This window comes from Armigeres subalbatus, chromosome 2 (assembly GCF_024139115.2).
Source record: "Armigeres subalbatus isolate Guangzhou_Male chromosome 2, GZ_Asu_2, whole genome shotgun sequence".
Lineage (NCBI taxonomy): Eukaryota > Metazoa > Arthropoda > Insecta > Diptera > Culicidae > Armigeres > Armigeres subalbatus.
The window spans coordinates 156,348,097-156,372,102 of record NC_085140.1 but is presented as its reverse complement, the minus strand read 5'-3'; the positions used below and the strand labels follow the sequence as shown (position 1 = coordinate 156,372,102).

The window sequence follows — 24,006 nt, the reverse complement described above, 5'->3', positions numbered from 1 at the left end:
TATATCCAGTATATATATATATATTATATACGTCGAAAATTTGGTCCGCGGATTTTTTCCCAACGGTAACACGGTAACATCCGTATACTCATTTTAGGAATACTTTTTAATCATATTCGAGAATATTGACTAAACGTCAAAAATGCGTACTTTTAAATCATTAGTTGAGAGTATTTTTGACTCCTTTCAGAACATGTAAATGGAATTGGAAAAAGCGTAAAAAGCAGTGTGGGGAATATACCCCAAGTAACCATGAAGCTATATACTTGTAAAAAATACAGCCCTAAAAGCTGACTTAAAGTGGAAAAGGGCACTTATAAGACCGAATTAGTGGTTCATTACTTTCACATGTTGAAATAAAGCATAAGTAATGCATCGCTGCATTCGTAATGCTGATTTAGAATATCGTTGTCTGACAGCTGATAAATAAATGCAACTTCACATCGTTAAAACTGATTTAATGCAATTAGCATTTAGAATGCCGGTTTGTGATTGATATATGCAATATTGTAATGCTTGGTGTTACTTGGGACTGGACGTGAATTATCCAAATGATTATGGATCAGATTGTTTGATTTTTTGGAAGGTATTTGTCATTTCCTTATTAGAGTGTAAACACAAGGTTCGAAATGACGGTGGGACTCGCGGTGGGATTTAAGCTTGCATGTTGTCATCAATTTAGGCGGAAATGGAACGAAAGAGAGCAAAAGCGTCTATCGACAACAAAGAGAATAAGTTAGAGAGAAAAAACGTATTCCCGGTCGAGTCGAAGCGGTGATGATGAAAATGCGTTTGCGCATCATTCAGTGTTCTATTCTTGAAGCGTGAGGACGTGTTCTACGCTTGTTTTCATCGGTAAAAAAGCAAATCAAATGTCGGATTTGCTTGGCTACGACAAGCATTATTTTGGAGAAAAGAAAATTTCAAAGCCAAACATAACCAAATTAGTTTTCTGTTACCGGCGGCACAGTGAGTGCGAAAATATAAAAAATATTTTAATAAAATAACTAGTGAAAACGTAAAAATAACGCTGGATCCCGGCCCCATTTAAAATGCACGGGGATCAAAATCCGCCGGAAAATTCTCCCGAGGTTTACGCCATGTTACACTACTAAAAATCCACACATATTTATTGGCAAAATCCATAGATTTAACTTATGATGCATATCAGCGCACACATAACCATTCTCCACGCGAACTACCAATAAAATACATATCCAAATAAACTTTATGTGTGGTATCGAAAAAGCAATCATTCAATTTATGTGTGGTTCTGTATCAGTTATATTAGGGTGGAGCAATTGCAAAAATTTATATCGGCTACACATATATCTTATATAGATATTTTTGGCAGTGTACGTCAGCTCTTGTTACTCCACACTCCAAATAATTCAACGTTGTTTCCACCTGAATTTTCAGGTTCATTTTACGTGCACACGTAACTGCAAATGCTTCGGAAAATTCAGGTGAAACTTACGTGTCCGGTGAATTTTATCTAAAACTCACGTAGAACTTACCTGATTTTCACGTAAAATGGGAATTCTACCGGAAAATCAAGTAAAAGTTATGTGAATTTCAGGTGAAAAAAACTACGTATTTTCAGGTGGAAAGAACGTGCAGATTTTTTTGGGTGCATAAACTAAGCGTCAAGAACCCCAATACGCAATTTAATTACGTATCTCACAACGACAATACATAACGCTCGGTCGGGGCAATCGACGATCACTATTGCCACAGACAAACAGACGTAACAGCTAGAACAATTTGTTTCAAAATCCATCGCCCAGTTATTTTACTACCACCTAACGTGCATGTTGTACGAAACAAAGTTTAGTACGACAATGTCAACAGAAGGCGCTAGTGTTAGATGTCAAATGCAAAGGTATACGATGCGCGCGCCCCTGGATGTGAAACTCGTTAGCAGTTGAATTTAAAACGAACGTTGAGGTCATGGTCGATGGGAATTTCCCAAGGGGTGTCTCACAGCTATCAATCGCAGCGAATGTCCATCAAAATAAAGTCGATTTGATTCGATTTTGCAATGGTACTGTTTGATCATTATTGCAACGCACCTTCCTCTGGTTTGACACTAGGTTTGACAGAACTAATCTGTAGTTTTCATCCAAGCAGACATCGGTTTTACGCGTTACCAATGACATTATTTTAGTTGTTTATTCTCTAGTCAACAGGAAAAATGTCGAAGTTCCCAAACTTCCAATTTGCTTGGTATTTTCTTTTTTTATTCAAAATCTATTTCTCATTTTAGACATTATTGGACTTGACAATGTCGCCATGGATTATAACTTGAAGGAACCCTGTTATGGATCATAACCTGAAGAACAATTATTAACATTAGGATATTTGAAATACATGAATGTTTCAGGAAAGCTCGAGAACGTTAAAATAACTCGCAAAGATGATGCACAAAATAGCAAGGCAAACAGTGTTTTAGATTTTGTTATATTTAGCTTTTTGAAAACTAAGCCATTGTGTCCCGTCCCTGTGATTTATTATTCTTATTATTCTTGGACTTTTGGTGGCATAATTACGGCACAAACCTTCTCATTTGGAATCCTGTAGAAAATCCTTTTTCGAAATATCCTGTTGTTTTTCTCATGTGAAATCCTGTGGGTGTCTTGCGTGAATTTTCAAAGTACATATTTAAGTTCTCGGACATCTGGCTTAGTTGGACAGTTGGCTTAGTTCCAGAGCGTCGGTTATTTGGTCGTTTTAAATAGATTTGTTGCGGCACGGTACATTTCGGCCACATGATTTGACTTCCTTTTCGAATAATAAATCAAAATCATATATTGAAATACTGCTGTAGGTATCTTTTTCTTTTCTTTGAAGGATTATTTTGCTTCTTAGCCACTTAGTACTGACCAAGGACATGGAAATGTCAATCACTGCTTATTGGAAGGCAATCCTTTAGCAGAGAGACTTTCAGAAGCGCAGCTTCGGTAATTTATTGTACTGAATAAGTCGAGGAATAAGTATTCAAACATCCACCCAGCTATACCTAACTGTTAGGAATTCAATCACGAACAAGATCTGTTAAATTATACAATACTCAAAGCTGCTTGTTCATATTTCAAGCAGAATTTTAACAAAACCGATATTAGCTGATATCGATGTAAGGTAGCTTGTTCGAAACAAATGCGCTTCCAGGATATAAATGCATAGGTATCAAAATAATTCATTCTGCGAAAGAATATGAGTAATAAATAACGACCCTAAAAGTATGAATTGATTCTTTTGAAACACTGAATGCTGATTAATTTACCTTAGATCACCATGTTTTTCTAGCTATTTTCAAATAAACATAATAATATGATGATATGTAAATGAAATATGTTTACAAGCACTGTCAATATTTGATCTGACAGTTGTGTATTTGTTGCGTTGCTAAAATCATCAAATACGCTTTTAGTCAGTTATGATTCAAATCGAAATAAAGTCGCTTTGGTTACTTGATTGATTTTTAGCAGATATATTCAATCTTATCTATGTGAGACACCCCTTGGAATTTCCTCAGTGTTACGTCTGTTTGTCTGTGCTATTGCTTTATGCGACCGTCGCCCCAGTGTCGTTGGCGTGATTGCTGCTAGCGTGGTTTTGGTACCTGGTGGCTGGCTGCAATGGACACAGAAAAAAGTAGCCTTTAAGGCTACCTTACACCTCGGGAAAATCTGCCGCCTGATTTTGATCCCCGTGCATTTTAAATGGGGCCGGGATTTTGATTTTCCGTGCCCAAATCCCGAAAACATCCCGAGTAGAAAATACAATAGAATTACATTAAAATATCATAAAATTACAATATATTTTATTGATGAACATTCAATTCTATTGTTCCTCTATTCTATCAATTAAATTGCCTTATTGTTGTTCCAAGAAACGTACAATAAAATCTATTGACAGAAAATGTTGACAACAGCTACTACAATAAATTCTATTGTACTGGCAAAAATGTATTCGAGAAAAAACGATTTTTCTATTGTTACGGTAACTAACAACCACTATTTTCTATTGTAAAACTGTCATTTACAATAGGATTTATAGTGAAAAACAATAGTCTCAATTGTTATTGTGAGCAACAATAGAGTTTATTGTAATTACAATTGAATTTATCGTATTGTTACAATCATTTCTATTGTAATTCGATTGGGCTTTTTTATTCGGGTTTAAATCCCGAAAGCATTCGCTTTCGAACCCAGAAAGGATTCGGTTTGTAATTTTGAAAGAATTTTCTTTAGGACGAAAGATTTTATCAGTACAGTAGCCGTTCGGTAACTGCAAAATGTTTATTTTTCAGTTAACGAATGCCGTTCGATAACTGCAACGCATTCTAGACGTCAAACGTTTGTCAATCGACGCCAGATGCAATAAAAGTGCATCTAAATGTGCAGCACAATGCAGCTGTCAGTGAGTCTGACATTAGTTTGAAGTTTAGCGGTCCGATAACTTCAAAACTGTTGCAACTATCGAATTGCAGTTAAAAAGCATTGCAGTTAAATGACTTGCAGTTATCGAACGTCTACTATAATACAGTGATTATGGTTCGTAGACTGTAAACCTCATTGATTACGGTTGAGGTAATTGTTTTACCATACCCGCATAATAAAAAACAACATGTTATATGGTCAGAATCATTATTACGATGTAAGATATAGCTTCACAGTTTACGTTGCGGTTATCGAATACTTTTCGATCGATTCAACCATAACTGCTCGACATCATCACTAAATGTCAACATATAACATGCTGTAAAATGTTCTTTATTTCCTACATTATATGTCAACATTTTATCATACTGTTGAGCGAAAATTTTGCACGCGAAAACAGACGATTTTTTATGGTGACATAACTTAACAACCCATTCAACATACTGTTAGTTGTCAAATAACCGTATCACAAACTGTTAAAACTTTATATGAGATTGTTCATTTACAGTTGTCAACAGTAAAGGATACTGTTGTCGACCGCACGGGAAAATATCCATGTACAGTTTGTAATTATGCGGGTAGATATGCACTGTTTGATGAACTTAATGTAAATGGGTAACGATATCAACTATGTCCATGTTATATTTGTAATTGTACGAAGAATGGTAAATTAGTATGCGGGTAATATTCAATCATTTCTCTCTGAAAAATTACATTCAATTAGTGTAATGATTGTATTTGATTCTGTGTAATTTGAGAGCGATGTAATAATACATTCTTTTAGACGTTATAGTGCATTGAAAATTCTCAATTACATCACTACATGCGTCGCCATTATTACATCGAGGTACTTTACATATTTTTTGCTGTGTAACTCAATAATCGCCTGCTTTGAGCGTGATTACAGCGGTACACTAGGAGTTATCTTTTGGAAATCAGTATGGCGAAAAGCATCTAATGTTTAATATCTCGAAAATAAGCACTTTAATCGAAAAAATATTTGGTATGCGTAGTAGCGGACACCATCCTACATAACTGGTACCAAATAGTTTTTCGTGAAAAGTTCCTACTGTTGAGAAAACCCGCGTTAGATGCCTTTCGCCATACAAACATCAAGTGGTTAAGGTCACTCCTGACGGAATCCAAGTTTCAAAGTGCTCGCGTTTTCGGGGGCACACCACTCGATACGGAGGCAACGCACAACTGTCATTTTCGTTGATTTAGCTTTGCTGCGTCGCAGCATGCGTGAAATAATAAAAATGACAGTTGTGCGTTGCTTCCGTATCGAATGGTGTGCCCCCGAAAACGCAAGCACTTTCAATCTGGGATTCCGTCAGGAATGACCTTAACTCATGCTGGCTATTTTCACATATACGTTAGCGCCTGAAGATAGCAGCGGCGGGTAGGAAACCAGCCACTGTATTGTGATTCTCGAGATATTATAGCATTTTGCTCATTCACCTCTGCTTCGCTTTGTTGTGCGCTGCTAAGGTACTTTATCATATTGTGATACCTGCACCATTCAAGTGTAGAATATTACATCACAAATTAAACACGATTTCACTACTAGAATCCACTTGAACAATATGCCAAACGCAACGCATGCGAAAGAAAGGCACAAACTGTTAAAACTCGAACAATTCCACTAAATAATATCTTATCGTAAAGGGACGACAATATGATGCATACCTTAGAAGCGAATGTGAAAAAAGCTCACCGAAAGCTCGCATCTGTTTGACATTGGTTTATTTACTTTTTGTATGGCGCACAACTCGGCGCATGGGACCCGGCGCGTAACCGATAAGCCAGTCTGCTAATTTTAGAAGAGAATCGCAATACAATATCCCCCCGCTTATCCGGACCTCGCTAATCCGACGACTCGTTAGTCCGGATCTCGCTAATTCGGAATTTTCCGGATTAAAAAGTATCAACACCCATTCAAACACATTATGCTGTCAATTTTAAAATTTGTGCTGTTATTTTGTTTTGGTTCATTTGTATGGATTTGACAGTCGGATCAACGAGAGAAACCTCGGTAGTCCGGCCATACATTTGTCGGATCAGCGGGGGTATACTGTATTTGATTCATTTTGTCTTCTGAGCCATTTTTCCGATTTTGAGTTAAACTTACCCAAATTTGAGTTAAGCTGGACGAGCGTGTATTGAGTTGTTCTCAGAGTTTGCATTGTTCGATTTCACCGTGTGAGCAATGACAGTCAATCGATATTTCTGACAGAATGTTAGTTCTCTCCATAAACGTTGCTAGCGCTGCCGTAAACATTTTCTTACCGCACCAACCAACGAGAGACGTCGTCGCCATCATTCATTCATTCGATTTTGAGAAATCGCAGCAGTAAATTGCGAAAATAAAAAAGTGTTCTGCAAATACAAATAGCAGAAAATTCGGTTGCAAAGTACGAAAAATCGCGTGGCTTGTTCACCTAGTATTAAGCACAAGAATATTGCGTGTCTGCGTAGTGGAAATCCAGTTATTTTTCCGGGAAGTGAAGAAGCCCGAAAAGACTTCGGAGGAGAAAAGATGGCTGCTCTCCCTCGTAGAATAATCAAAGAAACTCAACGTTTGATGCAGGAGCCCGTTCCGGGGATTAGCGCTGTTCCAGATGAGCAAAATGCTCGCTATTTCCATGTAATTGTGTTTGGTCCAGACGATTCCCCCTTTGAGGGAGGACTGTTCAAACTGGAACTGTTTCTACCTGAGGATTACCCCATGTCCGCCCCAAAAGTTCGATTCATAACGAAAATTTATCATCCAAACATTGACCGGCTGGGACGGATCTGTTTAGATATTCTAAAAGACAAGTGGAGTCCGGCGCTGCAAATACGCACGGTGCTTCTTTCCATCCAAGCCTTGCTTAGTGCCCCAAATCCGGACGATCCGCTCGCAAACGATGTCGCTGAACTTTGGAAGGTCAACGAAGCGGAAGCAATCCGGAATGCCAAGGAATGGACCCAGCGGTACGCTGTGGACAACTAAAGGAACTATCCGCGGGCGAGACAGAAGACACGGACGAACGGGCGCGAAGTTTTAATTAAATTATTTTATTAAAGCAAAAATACAAACACAATGATTCACACAGATGTTTAAAGCGGCGATGCATACAGCAGAAAAACTAAAAGAAGAACAAAATCGCAATTGGAGCTAAACCTCCCGGTTTTCGAATATAAATCCAATTTACGCAAAAGTTCTAGTGTAAAGTTCATCTATCAGCTATTTTAAACACACACAGCGAAAACAAACTGCTTCGCCAATCAGTCAATATATGCAAGAAGAAAAACAGCTAAAACAGACAACAAAGAAAAATTTTACACGACCGCGGCGAGCATCCCCCACAGCAAAAGTAGAAACGGCACTGTTCATCAGCAGCTGAAGCAGAAAGTACACGGCCGCAACAGAAATTGAAGGTATGTTGGCAATCATTTGGAGATACGCATCGAGATTAGAAAGTTTCTCAAATTAGCTATAATGCGATGTTCTTTTGGCTCGAATGTTGTAAGGTGACGTTTGATAAAACGGTTGCAAAGATGGTATTTGATTGCGCGACGATTTCTACGAACTATAAAATTGGTAAACAATTAATTGCATATTATTCGGCAACTCGGCCGTACGAAAATCAGTTTATTTTTTTGATAAATATATGCACAGCAGCACAGCACATGTTACGAAATGGACAAATTGATATTAAAATATGAAATTTGCGAAAAAGAATCCACGTGTCTTGGAGGGACTGGAACCCTCACTCTCTAGATAGGCGTGATAACCCCCTCACAACAAGACCACCACAGGTCACGTTTGCAGAAAACCCATCAGAATCCGAGTACCAACCTCCTCCGCGGTTAGCTCTTTTCTGTAAATTGAATATCTTTTGGATACTTGATTTGTGTTATCTTCACATGTGCTTTACTGTTGTATATCCACAGTCAAGCGAGCCCACCTTATTTATTATCAAGAACATCACATTCTATGCCCCCAACAACGGGCTGGGCGGATTTGTATAGAGTGTGAATCAATCACACTCTGCTGTGCCAAAGGCTTGCTGGGGTAAAGCATTTGATGATTGTTCAACGCATGCGGTTGCATGTGCTCAAAATTGGTTATAATTTACTTTATAGTTTCCTATGTAAACAGGTATTCACCTTCGAAGTTTATACAACCTTTTTTTAGATAGGGGTGATCGGGGCAATATGGGCCACCTAAGGAAATCGTTCCGAAAAGCGCTGAAAATCTCAAAAATCGATCGTCGATGAATGTCGAAAAATGCGTTTGGAAATTGTTGGAATGCACTTTTGAAAATGTATTGATTTCAATGTGTGTTCCCCGACTATACGGGGCAATATGGGCCACCATATGGGGCAGTATGGGTCACCCATCCAAAACGTTTATTTAGGCGAAAAAAGTATCGTAATATGGAAGAATATGATATTCCTACAACAGTGAGTATTCCATACCAAATAAAATTAAAAAAATACCGCACAACAGCGGACTGAACCGATTTGCCATATTCACCGTATTTCATCGCCATATTTCAATTGGCCAATGGTCATTTTTTCTGTTTCAATCGCAGTAATGCGCTGTTGTAATTTTTCCGTAATGAATCTTACATATATGATAATATTCTTGTATTTGACTACTGAAATTTGAAATCGTTCGCATTTTAAGGCCTGATATCTTGCTCTGTGCACGTATGCCCATATTGCCCCATAGATACTGGTTTTGGAATAAAAAACTTATGATAAATTCAGATTTGTATCAATACAAACATGTGTGTACAATATTCAATTTTAATATATCTTTTGATTGTGGTGTATTTTTGACCTGTATTTTCATCAGTTTTGTGTCAAAACCTTATTTATAAACTCCAAATCTTATATAATAATTTTGCCTATGCAGCGGAAATTTGCATTTTCAAGTGTATTTTCATGTTTGAATTGAATTTTGATGCGGTTTTCACGTTGATGCATATGTGGAGCATGCTCTTAAAGATCATATAACTTTTACATGATAAAACTTGTCAATAAGCTCAAAATGAGGGTGGCTCATATTACCCCGTATGTTCATATTGCCCCTACTGCCCCTAATTCAAAACCCTACTTAATTAGTTGGAGTCACACTTCAACATTCATTCAAAATTTGTTATTAGGAAAGGAAGGGGGCTTACAATCGCCACTTTTACGAAATAAATCTGCAAAGCAATGCCCGTATGCGAATTTGCCAATTCAATCGATTTTCCGAAAGAGTAGAGTTTTTGATTGATTTCTCCTTTAATTATTGTAGGTTAGACTACATTCAGACTGGTGATATAGCTGCTTGTTATAGTAAATCTTGATATGAGACGTCATACGATTTATTTGCAGTGAAAATTAGATCTGCGAACTTTGATGCCAAGCTACTCTATATCAGGTGATATAGCTCGTAGTCTGGATGGCACATTAAACCCCACAAGATTGCACCACTTAAAAAAAATGGTTCAGGAATTAGATTCTTCTCTGGCAACGAGCTGGGTAGTATAATAATTACCGCTTCTGCCTTATAAACAGGAGGTTTAATTCCAGACTCATCCAAGTCCTACTTTGAATCTCTATCTTAGTTATTTCTGTATAACAGGTTTCATCTAAACAATTCCTATGTTCCTCCAAAACCTCCTGTGGCTTTGGGAAGTGTTGGAATTCTCTGCATTTTTCTTATGTATCAATTTTGTACCGAGCGTATTTGGTATTTGATAGATCAATTGTTACAAAGTCCAGAATGATTTGAAGAACTAAAATTATCATATTTAGACTTATTAGTATCTGAAATACTTGGATCACGATCTTTGCGGTAAACGATATATTCTTGGCCAAACAACTGGACGGAATTGATGACATCATGCAGCCATGTTTCTGTCAGAACGATGACGTCGTACTCCTGATCTATTACTGCGACGAAAAACTCATCAATCTTCGTCCGTAATCCTCTCACATTTTGATAATAAACTAGGATTTGATGATCAGCTGTATTCGAGAGCGGGACCGCAGTAGATTTGTCTGGGCTACGAGCAAGTAAGTCATCAGAGCAAATAAAGTCTGACCCATACACAGGACCGGGACGACTGATGAGTGCTGGCTGGATGATCTGGACTGTGATGGGGGCTTCGGAACTTTCATATTGCTAAGTGTTGTGCGCCCCAGAAGTGATGAGATCGAGATACTGAATTTTGATTGAACGTGAGTGAGGTGGAGACCAGGGCTGTAGGACGGAACATCATCAGAGCGTGCAAAGTTCCTAGGATCACTGTACTTGAATGTGAGCGCAGGCTGGAAGACCCATACAACTGCCCCAGGCACAGGGCCGGGATGACTGATGAGCGCAGGCTGGATGGTCTGGACTGTGCTGGGAGGCTTCGGGGCTTCCATAGTGCTAGACATTGTGCATCCCAGGTAAAGAGAGAACCCGTCAGTGCAGAAGGATCGATCGTGGGGGCCAATTGTTAATCGTAGGTTGTTAGGTAAGACATCATCAGAGCGGATAACATTCTCAAGCTGTTTGTACTTGCCTGGTAGCATAGCTTGGAAGACCCCTATACCCGACCCAAACACAGGACCGGGACAACTGATGAGCGAAGGCTGGAGGGTCTGGGCTGTGATGGGGGGCCTCAGGGCTTCCATGGTGCTTGTTGATGTGCGTCCCAGATGCGGAGAAGAGTTGAACATGGCATGGTTGTTTAATCCAAGTTCACAAGGGTACTGCTGATCCGTTTTTTGGGTTGGGCTCGAACGGACAGATGGAGATTCCTTCTGGCCAATACCATGGGTCGCTAACTTCATTCGTTGCAGATTTAGGCACAGTCACTTTGAAGGACACGAAAGACAAATCGTTTATATGCTTTCCACGAGGAACGAGTTTAGTCACTTTAACGACGAATGAACTGGAGTTAGAGATATCCATTACGTGCTTCTTAACATCATCTTCGCTTAAATATCCCTTCCTGCTATTTGTTTCCAATTGCAATTATGAAGTAGACTGAAAATAGCACATGGATTTAGAGCTGAAGAACTTTATCCATTTCATCAATTTTGTATTCCAAAATAAAAAAGTTTGTTTAATTTTAAACAGCACAACTATTCGAGTTGTAAAATCCTTGTACATAAACAACATAAATATTATTACATTGAACGTTATGATATTTTGTTTAGAACGATAACAAGTTCAACCCAAATATTTAGTGGTTAGTTTTCATAACTTGAAAATCTATCAAAATAGTGCACCCCATAATTTTACCGCTATTATGCTATTTTCTCTCTAAGTAACCCCGCACACTGTTAAAGTATAGTCCAATGAACGACTTGACAATGAAAAAATATCATAAAAATAAAATGATTCTGAAAAACAGATAAATTAGCAAAAGTTGGTGATAACTTGATTTTTTTTATATGAAATCAGCTTTAGAAAATAAGGTTTTTAAAAACATGAACATTTTTGCCTTTCTATACTAAGTATACGGTAAAGGCTATATGATCGCTCCAAAAACAAACTTTTTATAGAAGGCCCTGAGACATACACTGAGATAATTTCGCATCTAAAATATATGTGCACTGCACATATATTTTTGCAATCAAGCTTTGCATATGTACTTTATTATTAATTCTCTTATATTTTATGTGCAAGCATAAATAAAATTTGAATGCATGTGAAATATTTTTCATTGGCTCCTTTTAATATATTTTAAGTGCAGCAGCCAATATCAATCATTAGACCTGTTATTAAAACCGTTTCAAGCTGATTTAGTTTTTTTTTCGAATTTTACAAAAATAAGAATTGCGCAGAGATGAAAATATTTATTTTAGATATTCGCAAATGTTGCAGTTTGGGAAACATTGAGAAACGTAAACAAGATGCTTTTAACAAATTTTCAAATCTGAGTTTGGCTTCGATATTTTGCAAATCATCCTTGGTTCGACAGGTGGTCGGACTTGTTCCATTTACTGGGCGAAATACGACATGGAAACCTTCTGGCTCAACGAGATAGTTGATGATTTTTCCGCTATAGGAACCCGATGAAGATGAAGACGCTGCGCGATTATTCGCCTTTTTGAATTATTTTACCAAAATCAGCCAATCCGTTGCTATTTTCAGTGATGGCCATCGTAGAAACACGCCCCTTTACTCTTGATATTGGCAACGTATTTGAGCTCCAAACACTATTTCGAATACTTTAAACTGAACCTATTTAACGGCTTCCGGAGATCCGAAGCTTCAAGCAGTAATTTCGAGTCGAACCAACCACGATCGTAAAGCTTCAATATGATTCTTCATCTCATCTCGAATTATTTAGTTTGTTCTCACGATTCGGTGCTGATAATCCGGGAGCAAAAAGTTATGAAGCGACAACAGCTGCCGGAGGAAGATAACACCTTCGGCAACTGTTGTTGTTGCTTCGTTGTTACTAATTTGCGCTCTCGGATTATCAGCACCAGAAGACCAATGTTTGCTTTATTAGAAATGCTGATTCCTCTACGCTGAATGAGTGGATTGAAGAAGTTGTCTATTGCCATTCGTCGACGGACTTCCCAGACGGTGTTGACTGCTGCGGAAACATGCGGCATTTCGCGTAGAACTGAAGTTCGCAGAGGTTGCAACCCATATCAGCTATTGATTACCAGCAACCTGCAAGCGGAATACGCGGTATATGTAATTTAAAGTTCTATAATCGAAAAAATATTTATAGCAAATTGGATAACATGTTTGTTTTTTAGCTTACGTTTTTTGTCCAGTCCATATATCTGGATACAATACATGATTGATCGCTGCCCAACTCTTGTGCCCAATTTTGTGGCAATGTTTTCAACAACTTTATAAGTAAAATAAACATAAATCAGGAAACATTACCTCTAATAAACTACACAAAAATGCTAAGAATGTAAGAGCAACTTTCTAATTCGCTCCTCCGCCATTTCGGTATAATAAGAATCATTTATAGAAACGCTTTTGATTTTTATGTGCGCGGATTGATAGCTGGTCAACTATGGGTAAATACATTCAAAATAGGGGTAACGGCTCAAACCTTGGCCCATTATGCTACGGTTGAGCACATTTATCGTTATAAATTTTCATATATTGCATTTCCAACCAGAATTATTCCACCAGCCAGCTTGCTTACATTTGGTTTTGACGCCAAATAGCAAAAGACGACGATAAATGTCCGCAATATCTCATTTAAACCAGCGAAAGTCTCGAGAGAAATGGACAAAAGGTCGGCATCCTTGTCCCTATCATGTGGATAATTTTTCAGCCCACTTGGGACGAGTGAGTGTTGATTTCGAACATACGAGAGATAAAGATGGATGATGTTTAAAGTACCAGTCATTTTGCTTGCGTTAAATAAAGGCAGCATGCAAACAAATAGAGAAAATCAAATCATCTTATTGAGCGTGAATTCTAATTGGTTGCATGTAAAATACTACCACACTGACTGTGAGAGTGCGTTTCAGAGGTTTCAGTTCCCCCCAATAGCACGCTTACCAAGGACATGCTAACGAAAATACTATTATATGAATTGTTTATTTCCCAAATATTTACCATATTTGCAAGTGTAGAAGTTTAAAAAAATGAAAACTGTATTAAAAACTGCATTTTCAAAAAAGCTACATGTTCTAGCCCTCATGTTGTACCTTCAAACAAATTGCATACGTTAATTATTGACTGCCGCATAATTTTGAGATTTACTGCTAGTTGAAACCATGGCAGTTGTGTTGCTCTCGCTCTTGCGATACTCTCCAAGAAATTTTTTTCCAAAACGTAAACAACGCTTTAGGTGGGGATGGTGCATAACGCACTACTAAAGAAAGCCAATTGTAAAACTTATTCTAGGCAATTCCTTGCTTTGTACTGTGCATAAACAGTTATAACTGTGCCAACTACCTGATATTATTACACAATTATTCATAAATAAAATTTTTGGATGCTTGTTTTTAACTCTGCCTGCATTGAAGTTTTATGATTGGTACGTGCGTTTGATTCCACTCCTCTCTATATCGATCAGCTGCTGTGAATCCTCTCAAAACTCTCACGTGTTTCAACTTCCCGAGTTGAAAGAATACTTTTCGGTATCATTTTACAGATCAAAATGCTTTTTGCAAGCAATAATAAATCTAAATTATGATGAAGGTATTTGTCAAGTAATTTGACTTGAAATTATTCACATGAAATGACGTTGAAAGTTTATCTAATGAAACATACGATCCATTGTATCTTTCCATTATGATTTGAGAAAATGTTTGTAGGATTCGTGCGAAAGATGATAAAACTAAATATTCATACACTAATTTAATCATTTATTTGCGAAATTATGAAGAAAATGGTGTATCGAACCACGAAAGGTTGATGCTTGAATCGTGTTTGGAAGCCGTAAGGTAGGCAATTATTTTTGGTATGTTCTGCGAATGAAAGCGATTATATCGTGATTCGAGAAAAGCATCATGAGGGCCCATTTACAAACTATATGATGTTTCAGGTTGTGGGAGGGTACTTGTCTGAGCGTTAAGGACTTTATAAATTTCAGAATCCTACCATACATGAAGCATTACTAAAGGCTTGGTGTGGGTTGAGTTTAGCGTTATGTAATTTGCGAATGAAACTTAACCGCTGAGTGGATTAACCTGTTTTTACAAAAATTCTCAGCAACCTAATCGAAAGCATCGGATATTCTATCTGCAGCTTTCGGTTATTTTCTCCAGTACGGGTTATTGGTGAGAATGTTTTGATTTTAGAGTTTCACCTATACTAACGTAGTGCTACAAATCGAAAGCACATGCCACCATTTGGCTACGGGTGCCCCCAGTATTGTCCAAAAAAGTTTTGGTTAATTATGTCGCTATACTAATGGAAATTGTGAAATAAAAATGATATCTGACATAGTGTGGTTGTTATCCATTCATCTGATGTGCGAAAGCAGGTATGTTCATTCAGAAAACTCTTTTATTGGGCAAAAGAAAAACTCTAGTACAGCCAGCCTGCATAAGTCAACGAAACATGGCTGCTAAAAAACCGAGTCAAAGTGATTTTTCACGCAAGATAAATGCTTGTAATAGTTTAAGAAGTGTATAAATCTAGAGTTATGAAGCAGATATATGTTTGATACACTTTTCTATAGAAGCAGTGGTTAATATCTCCCTACAAATCGACGTATTATCGCTGAAATATTGATTAATTTGCGTGAAGAGCCAATGTTACATCCAGGGCCAACATCACCGCCGGTTACCCTATATCCTCAAATCTAATAAATCTGATAAGACCAACAATCGAATTAAATAGATAATATACCTTTGATACCGTGATGCCTAAAATATAAAAAACGTGCGTTTCAGTTAACGAACAAGATACTTCTGAACTTTATTTCCTTCCCATGCAACATTCATCTCAAACAATCAGATCATTATTTGTCGTACTCGATAACTCACTTCCCGTGAGCACCTACACTGTAGTGCAACCATAACAACTCCTTCCTCCTTAAGCTAACTAACATCGATTCAGAATTCAGAACTCAAGACAAACTTGAATATAAACTATAAAATAATTATGCAACTAATTCAAAATTGTATCCTTTCTCAGTAATATTCGTATTCACTTTTTCGCTTCTTCTTCAATTTTCTTTTCGATCTCCTGAGATCTTGTATCGCCTCACTCTCAGGCACTTCATTTTCATTTGAATCCTCTTCGCCGTAAATAAAAGACGCAAATCCATAAAAATCAGGCTCGGAGGACGATAAATCAGCCATTTCTTCTCTGTGACGCTTTCTTGTACCCTGTCGTTCGGTCTCTCCATGGAAAACAAAAGAAGGTAACGTTTTCCGGCGAGACTCATCACAAAACTTCAGCTGCCACTTGTGTGCCGAAACCACTCTGCCTCCGAGAGAAATACTTTAGCATGTCTATAAAACTCTGCTCTTGTAGCATATGGATATTTTCGTCGTCTGTTACAGGCTTCGCAAAAACGTTTCTCCATCCCTTGTAAAACCAATCCAGCCAACTCCGCCCCATTAGCGGCACAAAATCAACGTCGCATCGCAATACGACAAGATGCAGCAAATGCTTCTGGTTATCTATTTGAATTGATGCCTTCATTTTCCCCAGAACTTTCAACTTCTTACCGTCAATCACTGCTAAACTTTTGCTGCAAGGTAATAGCTCTTGCTTTTTGAAACACCTCAAATATAACTTTTCAGAAATAACTGTTTCAGCAGAGCCGCAGTCTATTTCCATTGATAACCTAGTTTTCTCTACAAGTACTTCGACGTAACAGGCTTGGTTGATGCGATTAACCGACGCGATCATCATGCATGGCATATCATCATCATCATCTTCTGATGGCACCGATCTTTTGAAATGACCCGAAGAACCTCCGGAGGTTGAGGGTTTTGGTGATCCCAAAAATTTAACATCAGCCTGATTCGTATTTCCACCATTTAACCGGTAACAGAACTTCCTAGTATGTCCACGCTTTTTACAAAATGAACACAAATAAAGAGGTTTTCCGTCATTATACTTTCTGTCATAATATCTTTTCCTAGGCGAGAAAGAAACACTACGGTTACTACTCCTACTACTGCCCCGGTATCTATGTTTAGATCGTGAACGTGTGTCTCTCTGACCTAAACGAGCCACTATTGAAGTATTTCGCTCATCATCACTTTTTAAAACGCTAGTTCTGTTATTGGAGATCTCATGGTTTAAAATTATCTTTTCTGCTCTTACTGCTGTCAAATCATCTTCATCACAAAGCCGTTTCTGTAGATCGCTATTAAGCACACCAATAACAAGAAGATCGCGAATGGCCCTATCCTTAAAGTTGCCGAAACCACACTGTTCCGCAAGAACCTTTACCGCTATAACAAAATCCTCCGACTTTTCATATTTGCCTTGTCTTCTACGCCAAAACTTGAAACTGTGAATAACCTCGGAATCAACTTTGTCAAATCTCTTCTGTAGCGCCTCTACAATCTGTTGATACGAAAGATTTCTCGCTTAACTTTTCAAAAGGTCCTAAGTAACATTTTTTTCATGAAATCATTTGAATAGCGCAATCAACAGAACAACAAGAAAGCTATTGATTGCAGTATTCAAATTAATTCATGAAAAAAATGTTACTTAGGTCCTTTTGAAAAGTTAAGCGAGATTTTTCACTTCCTGACCCGGGAAAAGCTTTTTAATTTCGGAGAAAACCGTAACTCCACAAACAGCCAAGAAAGAGGTTTTGTATCTCGTTTCTGGAACATTGTTATTTAAAAAAACGTATTCAAGTTGCTCCACATATTGAGCAAACGGAATTGAATTAGGCAAGAAAGGTTCCACTGTTGTTGACACCGACATACTTTATAAAACAAGAATAAAAGAAAAAGGCACAAAAATATCAAATTGTTGAATTTCCAAAATACCGGACTACAAAATTAATTAAAATCACTTACCTTCTTTTTCTAAAATTATCCACTGAGAGCAAAAACGACCAACTTCATCCACTCGGGGCTCGAGCCGGTCGGACACAAGATATAAACCTGGCTGCACCAATAAACAAAACAAACAGCAACTCAGTCGAAATGCAGTGTCAATACTCAATACACTCTGGAGCACTCTTCGCTGTACTAGAAGCCCAGGCGGTTGTCGCTGTATCCTTCGAAGCAGGTAATAAAATCGAGGATCGTAATTTTTGTTTACTGCTTCTCAATTTTCTCGATTCCTCTTGCTCTGCTGTCAAACGTCCAGTATCAGCCGTGCTCCGTCCCGTATTCACAACAACAAATGCCACAGGTGATTTGGATGAACTCAAAAGATGAATTCTGCGAGTGGCGCTGTGCTGGAAGCCTCGGTTGCTTTGATTGATAAACACAAAAGAAAAAAAATCACAAAACCGATGTAAAATGGATTCTGATGCTCAAACAAAAAAGGAAACTAAAAATAAACTCAAAATAAAAATGGCGTGTATCCTAAATACAATTGTAACATTTTATAATGTTCATTTATCTTTTGAATAATAACAAAAAAATAAACAAAATCGCAATTCACACACTTTGACAAAAGAAAACACCATTTATTAAATAAAAGCACTATTGTCTGCTATTGTCTCCCGTTGTTCCAAAATGCCAAATAGCAAAACCAATCAAATCTGGGAATGTATGGTGAAATTATTGGTATTTTTTTTTTCACAAATTAAAAAGAAAAATCTCGTTTTCACACGCGAAAAAACAAAAAATGATAAAAGTTTGCTCCTCGTCGCCACTGATAAGACCAACAATCGAATTAAATAGATAATATACCTTTGATACCGTGATTACTAAAATATAAAAAACGTGCGTTTCAGTTAACGAACAAGATACTTCTGAACTTTATTTCCTTCCCATGCAACATTCATCTCAAACAATCAGATCATTATTTGTCGTACTCGATAACTCACTTCCCGTGAGCACCTACACTGTAGTGCAACCATAACAAAATCATAAATGCTTGACATCCGTATTTCATATGTTTCCTTTTAAATTCTATTGGCAATGAATAGACTTTAAATGCTGCACATAAAATTGAGTTTAGGAAAGCAGATTTGCTTCTATATGTTTCACGCACATAAAAAATATTGTGGATTTGATTTCAGTGTAGTGTTATATACCAATCGGCTCAGTTCGACGAATTGAGGTGATGTCTGTGTGTGTATGTGTGTGTGTGTGCGCGCGCACAAAACGACACAAAAAATGTCACTCATTTTTCAGGCACTTATTCTCAACCAATTTACTCGCAACAAATTGCATTCGACGCAGAATCCTTTCCCATTGTTTCCTATTGAAAATTGGCCAGGTCGGACTATGGGATCGGAAGTTATACAAACTACTTTTTTAAATAGAAAAATCACTAACTAACTAACCTTGATCGATTTACACGCAACAAGTTGCATTCGACGCAGATTCCTGCCCTATTGTTTCCTATTGAAAATTGGCCAGTTATGGCTAAAATGCAAACTTTTACAAAAAAAATCGCGTGAAGAAAGTCACTTATTTTTAGGCATTTATCTTCAGATTATTTGCTCGCAACAAGTTGCATTCGACGCATAATCCTGTCCCAATGTGTCCTATTGAACATTGGCCAGATCGAAATATGGGATCGGAAGTTATGGCCGAAACACTATTTTTGCCTTTTGTCTACAAAGTATACGAAAAGGCTATATGTTCGATCCAAAACCAAAATTTTACAGAAGGCCTGGAGATTCATAGTGCTGTATACCAATCGACTCAGCTCGACGAACTGAGATGATGTCTCTGTGTGTGTATGTATGTATGTGTGTGCGCGCACCAAAAGTGCGAAAAGTTTAGCTCACTTTTTTGGTACTTATCCTCAACCGGTTTACTTGCAACAGGTTCCATTCGACGCGGGATCCTGTCGTATTGTTTTCTATTGAAAATTTGGAAGATCGGACTATGGGCACAAAATTATGGCCAAAATACTTTATGTTATAAAAAAGCGCGTAATAAAGTCTAGCTCATTTTTAATGCACTTACCCTCAACCGATTTACTCACAACAAATTGCATCAGACGCGGAATCCTATTCTATTATTTTCTATTGAAAATTGGCCAGCTTGGACTATTACCTTAGAAATTATGGCCAAAATACTTTTTGCCTTTCTTGTGCTACAAAGTTGTACCGAAAGGCTATAATTTCTCTCCGAAAACGAACCATCGGATGCAGGAGTTAGGCAGAAGGACGGTCATGAGATTTATATCATAACAAATATTGCCCTTCGCTCGCTCGATGGGAATGACATTTTCGTTTTCTTTTTGTGTAGTCAGAGCTTCAGTTTAACAAACATCCAAATGTGATATCCTTAAAATATATAACTGGGTAAAATAAAAAAGGGGTATGTACATCAAAAAGATTAGAAATGCAAAAAAAAATTGTCGAATTTCTTATTAGCATATTGTACATCAAGTTGAAAACCGAACCGAGATCTCGCATTTTCAACTGGATCTACAATATCTTTGCTTGAAATAATCCGATTTTCATAGAACGGACAAAGAAGTTTTTCATTTTTACTCCTAGCTACTAGCTCATCTACTTTCAAGCAAACACATTTTACGAAGGTCGAGAAAGGCACCATCACCGCTAGGTGGATTGCAGAAATAAAAACTTAGTCCCCCCGTAACGCTGGGTAGACACTTTTGCGTGGTGTGTTACGGTGTAAGGCATCCTGACCCAACGAATACCTTCCCCAATATCCAACTCCGTGGTACTTATGAGGGTGTCGCTGAGTCGGGGGTCTCTCGCTAAGTAAGTACTACACCAACACTTGCTTTCCCTCCCAAGTTACGGTAAAGATGGGCGTTGCCAGGAGTATTAATCCTCATGCTTTTGTGATTTTTATCCTAGATTGAAATCAAGGACCACACCCACCTTGATTTCTGATAGCAATATGAATAAGGATTAAATAAGTACATTAGAAATGACCACTACTCTTTGGGTTAACTCAGAAGTGATGAAAACTCAAATGGAACTGTTATGCGAGTGGTAGTATACATACCACATGATAAATTCATTCTAAAAAGTTCCAAACGCGGGGGAGTTGGGGGGCAAAAGATGGTACGCAACACAAAATTAACGAGAACAATGCGTTTTATCATTACTTTTTGTTTGGGGCATGCCTAACTGGTTTTGTTTTTTGCAAGTTCATGTAAGAATGTCTAATTTTCGATCAAAGCAGTCAGTATTACATTACATATGATACTTTCACTATATTACTAAAATTGTTCAAATTTCACATTGTTCGACGAGATTACACGTTTCATAGGAATTGTGTGAAAATATTTTACCTTGCCATACTCTACCAAAATGAAATTTCCACATCGAATCGAGTGACAATAACGTAGAACTAAATTATTCTTCTAGAAAAAGGCATAATCTTTGCATCAAAATGTATACGATGCTCATAGACGGCCCTGACTTATCTTGCCCCATTTTACTCTACATTACCAGCTGCGCTGGTTTTGGAATCATTGAAAAGGCGCTCGAAGATTTCTTCAATAGAAGTTGCGCCTGCTCTTCCATTGGAATTATAGTGTCACTTCCAGCTGCTACGCATAGTTTTTCGATACAGTCTACCGTTTTGTAGCATAGTCGCGCAAAGTTTAACCGCGAGGTTTTCCGTTTCTTGGCTAGATGATCTACATGTGGCTATGCGATGAAAAAAAGTGTTCCGGACTACCATTTCATGGGAGGATACAAAGTTTATGCATCGTTATCATTCGATAATCGATACGGTATATGCAGACTATCCGTTCCGTCCACCGGTCCATACATGTCCTCTCCCTACCTGAGCGTCCATGTTGCCGATAATAACCTGGAGGTCTCGTCGTGTTGATCTTCGTGTGGTCAATCTTTCAACGAAAATCTAACAAAGTGTATTGTTAGATGCTGAAAAAACTGTACGCGTATGAATAGGTAGTACAAAAATTAATGGATCTATTATGTCACACCCTCCGAAACCAAGCAACTTGCAGTTTCATGTCTCAAGCTGGTCTCATGGTCCTTTATTCGTTGCTTAGGTTGGTGCCATTTGTATCGAGCCGTTAACTATTCTGTCGTTTGTAATGATTATTTGGGTACCGCGCTTTAAACAAAACAATTGAGCTTATTTTCAAAAACAGGCTCTCGATGGTGTCATGATTTTTGCGCTTCATTCCATATTTCGCATTATTTTAGATAAAACCGCTTGGCGAATGTTTTAAAAATTAGAATATGCATTTCATATGGCTCAATATGGCTATACTAATGAGTTATAGCGACAAAGCCACGTATGCACTAATTAGGAAAATAAGCAAAATAATTTAGGTGTCATCACATTCACTCTATATAGATTTATCCACATTCTACCATTTTTTTTATTTCTTTTACTCTAAACCACGTGTAAATATTTTGCTTGAATTAATATAGCATAAAATTGAAAAGATTCCATTTGCCGCCCTGTAGACTCTTTCGTGGGACGAAATATCAATAATTATACTAAGTTTGCATTACTATTTCAATGTAGTATTCTCTCTTTTTTCAGATAATCCAGGTTCCGCATATCTTTCCATGGCTTTGTGATATCAAAAAAGGGACCGGTCCAATCGATCTGCGCTCACACATAGTTCGAGTATAATTTCATGTTACAACGCCCGCTGCATTACTCTATAATCGTAATAATAAATTATTTCATTACAAAAGCATAAAAAGCCGAAAAAAATAGAAAAATAAAAAAAACCTGCAGTAAACTACACAAAAAAGCACCCACTCTTTTGATTTATTATTGTCGAAACTGAATCTGAATGTCCTTTTGAATCGAAATAGATAAATAAAATATGAAAAATAGAATAAAAAGTGTACGATAGGTTTCAAGATCTCTTGTTTGGGTACTAGATTTGTATGTCTATATCACTTTTTTTCTTGTTTTTCTATTAAAACGCGTGTTAAAAGGAAAAAAATAGAATGAAAATTCCGAGACACCACAAAAGCAGAAAGAAACAAAACGACGCTAATGCTATTAACCGACTTGAATAGCAGACGGTTTTACTCGACTATATATGAATACTACTAATATAAATCTCTATTTAGTTAATTCAATTTGACTAATTAAGGTAGGGAGTGCAAAACTGCAAGAAATATGATGAATTCAATATAAGTGCAAGAAGGCGCAAGGATTGTACATTTGAGAAACGTAATAAAAACACTTTAGAAAAGCAACTCTTCTTTCCAATTTCCTAACTGATATCCCGATAATCGTTCATTTTAAAACCAGTATAATCTTATCGTTTTACCTTTTTTGTAACCAGACTGTTGATGATGATGATGATGGTCCCGCCACATACCCCTACATCTTTAAGATGATTAATTAAGATCAATTTAATCAGATTTGCAAACAAATAAGCAGATCCGACGATCCGATTATTTCTTCAGATATAAATTATTTGTATTAATTTGTAATTTAAAAGTTCTGAGTTCTGTCGCGAGTTAAATAATCTACCAGATGACTTACTACTAATCTAAAGAATCCTTCAAACAGCTCGAAACTTGTACAATTGTACATAAATGTGAAAAATCATCTATATATGTAATACGCGCGCTGTATATGTAATAGACTCAATCTTTTGTAGACTACAAAAAAAAGTCTAAACAAAATTACGTCAACTATATAAAAACCCACCATCATCATCGAGTCGAACTAATAGATCATTAAATCACAATAATTAGGTAAATAAACTTGTTTATACAAAATATCCGTTTAGAAACAACTTCGTCAAGATACAAAATTAGTCAATAATAAAAAGTTGATTGAGTAGCTATTCAAAAGGCAGCTTTAACGTGTGAAATACATTGTCGCTTAAACCACAGATAACAGATATTTAGGCTAGAACAAATTTTATCGAAAATCCTGTGTAAACTTTTGAATTGATATACGTTGGCCCACTACTGCCATCTACTCAACTGATTGTGGCAGTACATACGGACGCAGCGCCATCTCCAATCGATTGCCAAACGCGGTCCCAATTTAAAATACA

General features: G+C 37.3%; 1 protein-coding gene across 2 annotated transcripts; it reads left to right on the top strand.

Moving 5' to 3' along the window:
• The first annotated feature begins 6,733 nt into the window (after window positions 1-6,733).
• LOC134211062 (ubiquitin-conjugating enzyme E2 N) lies at window positions 6,734-22,734 on the top strand. 2 transcript variants are annotated; one of them, XM_062687631.1, is made up of 2 exons: window positions 6,734-7,865; window positions 22,518-22,734. In XM_062687631.1, exon 1 carries the CDS (start codon window positions 6,982-6,984, stop codon window positions 7,435-7,437), a length of 456 nt encoding a protein of 151 aa, XP_062543615.1. In that variant the 5' UTR covers window positions 6,734-6,981; the 3' UTR covers window positions 7,438-7,865; window positions 22,518-22,734. The 2 variants fall into 2 exon arrangements, with proteins under 2 accessions (XP_062543615.1, XP_062543616.1); XM_062687632.1 differs by having other exon boundaries at window positions 22,500-22,734.
• The last annotated feature ends 1,272 nt before the right edge of the window (window positions 22,735-24,006 follow it).